General features: G+C 37.7%; 1 protein-coding gene across 1 annotated transcript; it reads left to right on the top strand.

Moving 5' to 3' along the window:
* The first annotated feature begins 4,539 nt into the window (after nt 1–4,539).
* LOC139856843 (zinc finger protein CONSTANS-LIKE 16-like) lies at nt 4,540–12,312 on the top strand. The gene is made up of 2 exons (XM_071845554.1): nt 4,540–5,729; nt 11,912–12,312. The coding sequence occupies exons 1-2, from the start codon at nt 4,665–4,667 to the stop codon at nt 12,164–12,166; spliced, it is 1,320 nt and encodes a 439-aa protein (XP_071701655.1). The 5' UTR covers nt 4,540–4,664; the 3' UTR covers nt 12,167–12,312.
* The last annotated feature ends 797 nt before the right edge of the window (nt 12,313–13,109 follow it).

Here is a 13,109-nt window from a genome sequence, read left to right as displayed (position 1 = left end):
TTACTATGGGTTCGCGCGGGTTGTTGTCTTTTCAAGAAAGAGTATGGGTGCCAAAGATGGGTGAATTCCGAAAAGTGCTTCTTGATGAAGCGCATAAGTCTAAATATTCTATTCATCCGGGTGCGACAAAGATGTACCTCGATCTGAAGAAAGATTATTGGTGGCCGGGCATGAAACGCGACGTTGTTAAGTATGTGGAGAAATGCGTCACGTGTTTGCAAGTTAAAGCCGAGCACCAAAAGCCGTATGGTAAGTTGCAACCGCTAGAAATCCCGATGTGGAAGTGGGAGCATATTACTATGGATTTTATTACCAAGTTGCCGAAAACGGCAAGAACCCAATTTGACACTATTTGGGTGATTGTCGATAGATTGACGAAGAGTGCGTTGTTTCTTCCTATTATAGAAGCAATATCGTCGGAGGCACTCGCGAAGATGTTCATTAAAGAGGTGATATCAAGACATGGCATTCCCGCGTCTATTGTTTCGGATCGGGACACGGGTTTCACTTCTCGATTTTGGAAAAAGTTTCATGAAGACATGGGTACGAGGGTGAATATGAGTACGGCGTATCATCCTCAAATGGATGGTCAAACCGAACGTACGAATCAAACATTGGAGGATATGTTACGTGCGTGTATTATTGATTTTGGCGGTAGTTGGGACGAACATTTACCACTGGTGGAATTCTCGTACAATAATAGTTTTCACTCTAGTATTGGAATGCCACCGTATGAGATGTTGTATGGAAGAAGGTGCCGAACCCCGATTTGTTGGGGTGAAGTGGGTCAAAGGGAAGTCGGGAGTACCGACTTGGTATTGGAGACAAATAGCAAAATCGATATGATTCGGGCTCGTTTAAAGGCGGCGCAAGATAGACAAAAGTCTTACGTCGATAAACGTAGGCGACCGATCGAATTTGAAGAAGGCGATATGGTGATGCTTAAGGTTTCGCCATGGAAGGGTATTATTCGGTTTCGAAAACGGGGAAAGTTAGCTCCTCGGTTTATTGGACCGTTTAAGATTTTAGCTCGTGTTGGTGAAGTTGCTTATCGGTTGGAATTACCCGAAGAGCTTGCGGGGATCCATAATACATTTCATGTTTCCCATCTCCGTAAGTGTCTTGCGGATGATTCTTCATGGATGCCACTAGATGAGATCGAGTTAAACAACAAGTTGGAGTATGTCGAAGAGCCAATTGCTATACTTGATGAAAAGGTGAAAATGTTGCGTAACAAAGAGGTGAGGACCTTTAAAGTCCAATGGCGTCGTAGTAAAGGTTCCGAGTTTACTTGGGAGCCCGAAGAATTTGTGTTGGTTTATCTTCCCTCGTGTCATGCGGCTTGGATCGCAAGGACGCGCTCCGATTTAAGTGGGGGAGAGTTGTAACACCCTGTTTTCCCGTGCACGTCTAAAGGTACGTACTTAATCAATAGTACGCTTATAACTTACTCGTTATGTGATTAAATGAACTAAAGTGTTAGTTAGGTGTGAGTGCATATATGTATATGTGTGTGTGTGTGTATATATATATATATATATATATATATATATATATATATATATATATATATATATGGGTATATTCGAATGCGTGCGTGTACGTGTATATGAATGTGTCGTGACTGGCATCAAGTCGTGCGAGACTTAAGGTTGAGGTTTGGACGTGCATAGGAAGGGTGGAAGTTGTTGTGTTTGTGTTTGAAACCTTGTTTCATGATTTATTGTCGAAGTGACCAGACCTAGGCTAACGCCGCGCCGCGACAAACTGATCCGCGCCGCGACGAACAAAGCAAATCCAGATCAGAAATTGAGTTAAGAAGGGTAGTTTTTCCTTCTTTATGTCGCGCCGCAACAAATGAGCCGCGCCGCGGCAAGTCTGCAGTTCAGACTCCGAATTCAGCTCAAATTTAATAGGGTTTAGGGGCAAATTGGTCTTTTTGCGTGTAGATCTGGATAGAGTCTTTAATATCCACCACTTATCTTCATTTCTTATATTCTTTTCCTTTTTCTTTCACATTTTCCTCCCAAAACATAAAACCCACTAAGATTAATCTTGAGATTTGAAGGTGAAGTTTTGTGAATCGATCCTAGAAGCGAGAATTAAAGTTGTTCATCGTATCTCTAGCTACACGTTCATAGTCTTGGTAAGTCTTAACTCTATGATTTGAGTTTTAATTGGTTTATGGCTAGGGTTTGGTTCTTATGGAACTAGTGTGACCCATTTGAGGGTTAAATGGGTGGGTCTTGGGTTGGATTGTTGAAAGGAAACCCTAAAAGCTATTATCTAGGGTTTAGTCTTGTGATTTGAGGTTGTAAGTGCTAAATGAGGTTGTAGTCATTAATGCACTTTTAAAATGATTAAAGAGTTGTTGTTGTGTAAGTTTGACTTGATTTGTAAGTCAAAGAGTCAAACGAGCACTAGTTGACCCAATCGGGTGAAATGGTTATGAAATACACCAAGTTTATGTTAGTTGATATTATTAAACCCTAATCACTAGCATTTAGTGATTTATGACGAGGCATGGTCATTAATGGGCGGTTTTGGTGTAGTTGAGTCATTTAATGCCAACGGGTCATTAAATGCTCAAGGGTTGTGGTTGGCATTTAATTCAACTAGTTTGTATGTTAATAAATGCATAATGTAATAGGTACATTACATTGAAGGGTTGCAAGCTCGGTTAGCTTTCACAAGAGACTTGAGGTGAGTGGAATGATTATACATGTGTGTATATAATGTATTTACTTGTACGAGGTTCGATGTGGGTTTTAAGTTCGGGCGATCGATACCACATCGAGTCATTATATGATGTGGGTTTAAAGTTCGGGCGTTCGATACCATGTCATATATGTGTGTGGGCGTGAAGTGTGGGTTTAAAGTTCGGGCGTTCGATACCACATTACACGTGACGGGTGGGTTTAAAGTTCAGGCGATCGATACCACTCCGGGGTTAGTGTTATAATTTGTTGTGCACTAATGGTTGTTGGGAACACCGATGGGAAATCCGAAGTACCATTCCCTTGTACTATTGGTTAACCATGGTTATGTGTTTTAGTGTAGCATATTATATTGTTCGAGTTATATATGCTTTCGTTGTGTTAGCTTGTGGTCTTGGGGATTTAGCGTTATGCCTTGCGTTGGTACGCCTTTTAAATTGCTAGCGTGTATGAGGTAATTGTGTATGTGATTGAATGTGAGTAGATTATATATGTATATGTATAATCATTGCATTCACTAAGCGTTAGCTTACCCTCTCGTTGTTTATCTTTTTAGATGCAGGCGCAGTTAAGGGCAAGGGGGTTATCGGACATTAGGTGTCCCGTGTTGATGCTTTGTTGGTGCTTTTGGAAGTTGGCCTAGTTTTGGGTAGTTTAGTCCCAAACCATGCTCGGAACGTCGTTTGGTTTATAAACTATCATTTGTAGATGGTCAAACTTGTACTACACTTTATTTGTGGCCCTCGTGCCTTTTGTAAACAATTAACTGTTGTGCGCTTTAAATAGAACTCGTGAAATGGGCTACATATTTAATTGGCGTGCAATTGTGTCGTATAAAAAAAAATTTATCGTATGGATTGCGGGTTGGGTTGTTACGTATATATATATATATATATATATATATATATATATATATATATATATATATTTGGTTATCATGCTATAGAAAATAACTCTTCGAGAGAAAATTTCAATAATTATGAGCATATTTGATCACAAATTATTGATGTGAGTGACCACTATTTAGGCATAATTGGTTGATATGAGTGACCACTTTTGATCACAAAGAGTGATGTGAGTGACCATTGGTTAGTCACAAAAGTTCATGTGAGTGACCACTTTTTAGTCACAATGATTAAAATGAGTGACCACTTTTTGGTCACAAACGTCCAATGCGAATGATCACTTTTTGGTCACAAACCTTCAAGATAAGTGACCACTTTTTGGTCATAAGCGGTCAATATGAGTGACCACTTTTTAGTCACAACGATTAACATGAGTGTCCACTTTTTGGTCACAAACGTCCAATGTGAATGACCATATTTTAATCACTAATAATAGTGACCATAAAATGTGACCATGATATGTTAGTCACTATAGTGACCAATTTGTTATTTTGGTCACTAATTAAAATTTATAACGGACCTATAGTGACTAAGAGTGACCAAATAATTTTGGTCACTAATTTAATTTAGTAACCATTTTTTTATGATTAGTGACCAAAAAGTCTTCGTCTCTAAAGACCTTTTTTTCTTGTAGTGATAATTATTCTTTTATTATTTAAACATCCTTTCATACTTCATATTACAAAAGATTTTTAATAGAATTCATGATGATAGGGGAACCAAACTTCAGTTTTACTTGACCCCACAAAAAATCCATATAATGGAAAGGCAACCAATAGGAAAACGAATGCAAGGATGAAGTTTATATATTGGCCAATTAAATAAAGATAAGGCTTCTTGTGGGACCTTCATGAACTACACAAGGGCATCTACCTAATTAGCTTCTGTATAAATCCCTTCAATACTACCAAGTGTTCTCTGTAAAAAGTGCACAAAAGTGGGTCACACCCACCATCCAAAACCTACAATCACATCATACATTTCATCAAGAATTCAATAATTCTTCAGCTAAAAGTTCCTATATTTAAGATACCTATTCCAAATGGTCTCATTTACCAAAAAGTTAGCCAACGTTGTAGGAGGAAAAACGGCAAGAGCTTGTGATAATTGTATAAGAAAACGTGCTCGGTGGTATTGTGCCGCTGATGACGCGTTCTTATGTCAATCATGTGATGGTTTGGTTCATTCTGCCAACCCTTTAGCTCGCAGACATGAAAGGGTTCGTCTAAAAGTAGCTTCTTTGAAGCTCTCCTCATTAGACAAAACCTCATCGCCACCGTGGCACCATGGTTTCACCAAGAAACCAAGGACACCACGGGGCGGAAACCACCGCAAACAGGTGTCTAAACAGACGCCTAAATCAGAAGAAAGTAGCATGTTTTTTAATCCACTTCATTTAGTCCCGGAAATCGGATGCGATGAAACAGCCCCTTTAACACCCGAAGAACAACTTTTATATCAAGTTCCGGTGTTTGATCCTTTTGAAGCGGAACTTTGTCTTTCGAATGAGTTCGGGACGCCTGTCAAACGAACCGAGGTGAAAACTCTTATGGAAGTTGATCATGATAATCATGGTTCGAAAATAACGTTTGATTTGAATAGTTTCAATGGTTTGACACTTCCATCTGATTTCGAGCTGGATGAGTTCGACGTGGAGAGCTTATTAGGAAAATGTCTTGATGAAAAATCATTCGAAATGGACGGATTAGGCTTGCTAGATTGTAGAGAGAAATATTCAAAAGGTTTTGAAAGAGTGAAAGTTGAAAAATTAGAAGATGATGATGATCAGATGCAGTGTGAAACAGTGGAGAGTGAGATGGAGATGATGAGAGAACCGTTTGAGTTGAGTTTTGATTATGATTCGCAGTTATGGGACGAGAAAGGCGAAATCGGTGTAGTGAAAGAAGATGATCATGTTGATGATATAGATATACAAAAATATGATGATGATGATGAAGATGATAATAAGACTAATAAAAATAAAAATAAGATAATATTGAAGTTAGATTATGAAGGAATCATTGCTGCTTGGGATGAAAAAAAATCTCCATGGACCACAGGTGACAGGCCTGAGTTTGATCCTGATGATTGTTGGCCTGATTGCATGGTACTTTCTTCCTCTTTGTATACCTTTTATTATCTATATATACTTAAATAGTTAAAAATGTATTGTTTTAGAACCGAAAACAAACACACACCCAGTAACAAATAATATATACAGGACTTGAACTCACAAGAGTTACCTTGATAGCACTAGTCTCTCTCAATAAACTACAAAAACTATTTTTCCATGAAACCTTATTTTATGACTTTATCCATGACTTCTTTATTTGTTTTTACTTTTATCCACATGACATAATATTGTACTCAAAATTTGTTTACTTTTGAAGATTGACCTAAAGTCTAAATAGACATTAAACAAAAGTGTGTTAGAAGTACAAACAGCATGAGTTTTTTATTTTTTTTAACCTTACTTTAGAGAAGTACAGTTAGTTATATAGTGGAGAATCTTGTGAAAATGCAATTTAACTTTCAGTTTTTTTTTTTTGATGGCCAAACAATATATATATAAAAGAAACGCTCCCTAGCAAGACGCTAAGAGAGAAATTACAAAGGAGTAGCGAGCCATAAGTTCCAATTAAAACTAAGTGACCCCTACTTTTAATCCAACAAAAATATAACGATCTAACAAAATCAAAAAGACTATTCCTATTACAAAAGGAATCATTAAACACAACACCGTTTCGAAATCGCCACAACGCCCACAGTAAAGTAAACATGGATGCAATAATTCTCTTCTTCTGAACACTAGTTAATTGGATGCCTTCAATCCAAACAATAAACGTGTCCCATGACGAGAATGACGGCATGGCACAGTTCAACCACACCCGTAATAAACGCCAAAGATTCGAAGCCAAGGAACAACCAAAGAATAAATGATCACGAGTCTCGACGCTATTGTTACAAACGGGACATACAATGGAATTAATATCGATCCCTTTTGCGGATAAAAGCCAACGAACCGGTAGCGAATCTAGTCTAAATCTCCAAAGAAAAACATTAACTTTGCGTGGCAAGAATTTGTACCAACCAGTTTTTGTTGTGACAGTAGGGAGTATAATTCGATCCACATAATCACGAACAATTTTGACCGTGTACAGACCATCGGAAGCTAGAGGGCATGACCAATGATCTTCACGACTGGACACATTTATACTACTGATCGCATTAGATAAATCATCAAGTGCTTGATCATTTCGCGAACCAAGTGACACTCTGGACCACGTCCATCTCCACACGCCATCAATATACTTATCGGCAATGGTATCATTCTTGTTAACATCAAGGTGAAAAAGTCGATTAAAGCGAGAAACGAAGGCTTCATTACCACTCAAATGATCGTGCCAAAAGCTGATTTTTTTTACCATCGCCCACTTCTAAACGAAATAAATTCACTGGAAGAATGTCGTTACTACTATATTTGGCACTAGAAGAAACTATATTCGACCAAATACTCGATACATTATGTGATAGCTTGTTGAATTGATTACCATGAATGGATTTCACAATCGAAACCCAAAAATCATCCGGTTTTGATAAGTATCGCCACTTCCATTTAAGAATAAGAGCAACATTGAAGGCTTTTATACTACCGATGTTTAAACCGCCACAATCGAAAGGGGCTAAAACCTTGTCCCATTTAACCCACGACATCTTTTTTGTGGACTCATTACCACCCCAAAAAAATATAGCACGAATCGATTCAAGTGCCTTTAACACTTTTTCCGGACATTTGAAAAGGGATAGAAAATAAATACCAATGCTTCCCATAACGGACTTTACTAACGTAAGCCGACTACCTGAAGAAATTAAACTAGCTTTTCAGGAAGATAATTTCGAGCGATACTTATTAATCAACGAGTCCCAATTCGATACTAGATTCATGTTAGAGCCAATTGGAACACCTAAGTACTTAGTAGGAAAAGTACCAGGTCTTATTCCGCAAGCTGAAGCTAGAATGTCAACTTCAGCATCTTTGACACCCACACCATAAACGTGTGATTTATAAACATTGATCTGTAATCCCGACACTAGAAAAAAAACCTCAAGAATGGCGAGGATTCTGTTCAGCTCGCGTCTGTCCCACTCGGAGAAAATGATAACGTCATCCGCGTACAAAAAATGAGACAAATGTATGTTATCTCTACTGACATTGATCCCGCGAATAAGATTACATTGAGTAGCACAGTGCAAGGCTAAGTGAAGGCCCTCCATTACAATTAAGAAAAGGAAAGGACTAAGAGGATCACCCTGCCGCAATCCCCTTTTAATAGGGAACTCACGAGTCGGACTTCCGTTTACGAGAACCGAAGTTTTAGCTAATGAGAGGCAACCCATAATCCACTCGCACCAGGTTTTGCCAAAACCTAACGACTCGAGCATAAAAATCAAATAATCCTAACTAACCAAATCTTATGCTTTCTCAAAATCAACTTTAAACAAAAGCATCTTCATGTTCATCTTTTTGTACCAAGCCATGATTTCAGATAACATAAGAGGCCCATCAAGAATTTGACGCCCTGAAATAAAAGCAGACTGAACGGGGCTAATTAACTTATCAATAACATGTACCAAACGATTCGTCAGAATCTTCGTAATAATCTTATAAAAGAACCAACTAATGAAATCGGGCAAAAATCTGTAATGAGAACCGGATTTTTCAATTTGGGGATAAGCGAGAAAAAAGCAGAATTTGCCCCAATAGGCATAACTCGTGTCGAAAAAAATTTCCGAATGTCTCTGCAAATATCAACATGAAACAAAACCCAAAAATGTTTAATAAAGTGAAAAGAGATACCGTCAGGCCCCGGCGCTTTTGAACTGCCACAGTCCCACACCGCACGTTTAATTTCCGTATCATCAACTTCTCTTTCCAAAAATAAGGCTTCATCGATGTCTAGAATAACATGAGGCTCGACATTAATGAATTCGGCACCATTAACAATCGAATCAAATTTAGTTTTGTAGTAGTCGTGAAACTGTTCTTTGATCTCATTCGGTTCAGTAATCCACATACCCTCCACCATCAGGCCTTGGATATGTTGAGTACTACGTTTGTGCTTGAGCGAACAATGAAAAAAATTTGAGTTCTCGTCCCCTTCAACTTCCCACTGTATACGATACTTTTGCAATGAATCATGATTAATAAGCTTGGATAATTCATCATGTTCAGCACATAACACATGTCTCGCATTGATCATAGCCTCATTTGCCTGCCCTACATTAATATCATTAATATTATTCGTGATCACAGTCAAGTGAGTAGCCTCGGCTGATCTAGAAGAGTGGATCCAGAACTTCAATCGAGCCTTTAAAACCCGCAACTTGGCAACTATGTCTCTGTTATCATTTTTGTTAATATCGTTCCAGGACTCCCTAACCGTAGCCTCAAAATCAGGCCGATGGAACCAGGATTCAAAGATCTTAAAATATGTTGGACCGAAATCAACTTTATCTTTAACAAGTAAAATCGGAGAGTGATCCGAGTAACCACGAGGCAAAACCGAACCTTTTAAATCATTAAAAACATTCAAAATATTGTTAGAAACGAAAAACGATCAAGTTTACCTAGTTTGTTACCCGCTTTATTACGCCACGTGTATTGCAATCCGCCCATTGGAATTTCGTATAATAAGTTGGCTTCAATGAAGTCATTAAAAGCTAGCACATCATTCGGGAAAAACTCGGTACCGCATCTCTCATCACACGTGTGAACGGCATTCCAATCACCCATGCAAATATAATCTCCCGGATGAGTTGCCATAAAATTCGAGAGTTTATTCCATAGGATCACTTTATCCGCAACCAATTGAGGAGCATAAACATTGATCATAAAAACCTCCAAATTATCCCGTAACCATTTGCCTTTAACAATGACAAAATTCTCGTCACACCACATGTCACTTTTAACAAAAACATTAGGATCCCACATAGAAATAATGCCACCCGAATAACCACGAGACAATGAAACTGCAAAGTGAAAATTAGGATTACCCCATAAAGATCGTAACTTGAACATCTTAAGACGAGGCATCTTAGATTCCTGAATTCCAAGAAATTGAACCTTTTACGTAACACACGTATTTTTAATCCATTGCCTTTTATCAAAGATCCCGAACCCGCAACTATTAATGGATAGAATCTTCATTAAAAACAGTTACTAACGTCAACTCGATTCTTCAAATAGTTACACCCTTTAACATTGTACCCCAAAAATTCCCCAATCCCAAATATATCTTCGCTAATATCTTGAGAATCAGGGCCCAACGAGAAAGGTGTATGGCAGTTTATTGACGAACCCGACACTTGTGCTTTACATCTAATGTTACCATCATTAGTGAAACCTGGAGGATGAGACCTACTAGGACTAGTATTAATAGGTTTGGTGTTAATACTCTGTGTACTCGGTTTAGTGCTACAGTTTTCTTCCTAATTGTCAACCAGGGACTCTATAACCTCGTTCACAGCTGTATTAACATGACCTTTATCATGCTCGATAATATCTATATCAATCCCATTCAAAGAATCATTTGACATAACATTAACCGATTCCTCACCCTTTTCGTTTTCACCTAAAGAGATATTGCTAGAGTGAATCTTAATCCCTTCAAATTCTTTTAAGGGGTCCGAACATGACTTAGACTGATCCACAAAAGAGTATCCAGACTCGTTACTTTGTAACTCATCCGAATCAGATTCTGCTTCTTCGTTATTAGATGAAGCAATAGTAGAGTCTATATCGAACAACCATGTCCCTACTTCTTGACCAAACACTTCCACATCTTTCCCATTAATCCCAACAACAACTGACGAAGAGATCGGTTTTTTAGAGTGAGTAGCAATACATACACGACCAACAAATAGAGGAACCTTACAATTCGCTTCGAAGAACAAGAAACGACCGAATAAGGATGCCGCTTTCTTTGTTGCAACCGTACCGCATGCACAAGTAGGCAAACCCGAAATTTCTAACCAAACAATTCTTTCGTCAACAATAAAGTCATCCGAAGCTTGTTTAACACAGGAAAACAAAGACATAAGATCCTCATTATCTTTGAAAGCCGAACAACTTTTGACAGTATTAAATCGAATCCAAATCCAATATCCGCCCAGATACTGGATCTTAAACTCATGGAAACCAGCAGCAAAACACATTTTGTAAATTGTGTATAGCAACCCTAAGTCTTTAACTTTAGCCAGAATCACTCGATCATCGTTCACCTTGATTAAGTCAGCATCATTCAAGTAAATTTTCTTCACTTTATGTTTTGTACCCGATACTTTAGAGGCATAAGATGACTCGTCAATAACATCCGCTGGTCTTTTTTCAACTCTTACATTAACCTTTGGTCTCTCTGGAACAACCTTAGGCTGTTTCAACGTTTCATGTAGCTTGTTAGTCGAATTGACCTTAGCTTCCTTAGAACCATTATTATCAGCTTTCGATGCCTCAACAAACAAATGGTAATTGCCCACCCAAACATCTGCCAAACGATTCTCCATTGCTAAAATATGTTTCACATCTAAAAATCTGATAAAGGCGAAACGTTTACCTTAGCGTGCACGTTTCTTTGCGATATACACATCCTCAATATACCCGTAGCTCTCGAACACCTTCCACAACAATGATGTATCTGCATAGTCGGGGAAATTAATAACGTAGAAGGATTGATAATCCTTTTCTGTACGCCATTTTGAATTAAAAACAACATTGATCTTTCTGGGTTTATCGTTTCTACGTTCCCTCGAAACCCAACCGTTCTTCGAAGGCTTATTACGAACGTTACCAACCATGATAAACGGCTTGTGACCTGCCTGAGATTGCCTGAAAATAAACCGGAAAAACGAACTAAAAGACGGTGGACAGCGGTGTAGGAGTGTTTTTATTCTTTAGGAGGTTGTGGGGTTATGGTGTTATGGGGTTATGACGAGGATGGGATAAGGTCGACGATCACCGGCGTTTGATCCCACCGGGGATGAATTTGAGAATAGATCTACGATCTCCTGTGAACGTAGACTTTTGAGAGAGAGGAAAAAAAAAACGTTTACGTGGGATTCGTAAACACCTAAGAAAAAGTATTATGCAATTCAACTTTTAGTACACTTTATGCTTATACAATTCACTTGTTCTCAACAACTGAATGAACTTTTCTTTCATAAAAATAATAACAAATATGGTGTTGTTTGACATGTGCTTTAACAGTTTTGATTATTAATTAATGTTTTCAGGGTGGATGTGGGATAATGCACCATCAACATGTTCCTTACGGAGATATTGGGATGAAAATGGGGAATCCGGCAATGTTAGATGGAGGACGAGAAGCTAGGGTTTCAAGATATAGAGAAAAGAGACGGACAAGATTGTTTTCGAAGAAAATAAGGTATGAAGTACGAAAATTAAATGCGGAGAAGAGGCCTAGAATGAAAGGAAGATTTGTAAAGAGGGCGTCTTCTTCTTCCCGGTTTCCTTTGCTTAGCAAATAATTAAACTACACATATCTTTCTAACATTAAATACATGCATCTTACAATTTTGTAAGGTAGGCTGGATCTATATTTGCTTAATTAGGTCTTTCTAATTAAGAATGTGCATACAAATCCAATAATAAACTTGACAAAAAATCATGTTTTGCTGATTCTGTTTTGGTTTGGTGATGATACATGTGCTACTTTACCTTTCAAAACAACGTCTTAATTGATTAGACTGAAGTCGAACACATAAATAATGTATTGAATCCGATGATGAACTCTACATTCTCATGCCTTTATCTCTTATTTAACTTTTATCATATGAATCAGCAACGAAGTTCCCAGGGCCCTCATCCCTTAGATTCACATGTTTTTAATATATTTGGTCAATTGGTCAATGATCAATGTATCGTAAACTCTTGATCAAAATTAGTAATTTAGGTGTCATTTAGTTTGAGGATTTGAAATCAAAACCCCTCTTAGGGGTTTTGAAATCCTAACATGCAATTAGTTCGGGGATTTCTCCCGGAATTTGTAAAACGTTATGTAAAATGTAACATATAAAATTAAAAACTAAACCGTATATGTAAAACTCAAATGTAAAGCGTATGTTTTAAAACGTAAACCGTAAAATGTAAATGTAATACCTAAAGCGTGAATCGTTAAAGTAAAATAAACGTAAACTGAAACGGAAAACGTAACCGTAAAACGTAAATAATAAATCTTAAACGTAAAATGTAAACATAAAACGTAAATGGTAAATGTGACGACCCGAAAAATTTCGACTAATTTTAAACCAAACTCTCGATACGATTTTGTATTTTTGACACGATAAGCAAAGTATGTTAGGTTGAGTCTCAAAAATTTTGAACTATTTCATATATTCAATTGACCTTCGACTGTTCTCGGCGATTCACGAACAAATAATTGTAAATAGATATATGTGTATATATATGTAT

Source organism: Rutidosis leptorrhynchoides, chromosome 7 (genome assembly GCF_046630445.1).
Source record: "Rutidosis leptorrhynchoides isolate AG116_Rl617_1_P2 chromosome 7, CSIRO_AGI_Rlap_v1, whole genome shotgun sequence".
Lineage (NCBI taxonomy): Eukaryota > Viridiplantae > Streptophyta > Magnoliopsida > Asterales > Asteraceae > Rutidosis > Rutidosis leptorrhynchoides.
Note: the sequence above shows the minus strand (reverse complement) of the source record. Positions and strands in the feature narration are given on the sequence as shown.

Coding starts and splice junctions, on each gene's coding strand:
- LOC139856843 (XM_071845554.1), top strand. CDS start 4,665: ATGGTCTCATTTACCAAAAAGTTAGCCAACGTTGTAGGAGGAAAAACG. Junction 5,730..11,911: donor ATTGTTGGCCTGATTGCATG/GTACTTTCTTCC, acceptor TAATGTTTTCAG/GGTGGATGTGGGATAATGCA.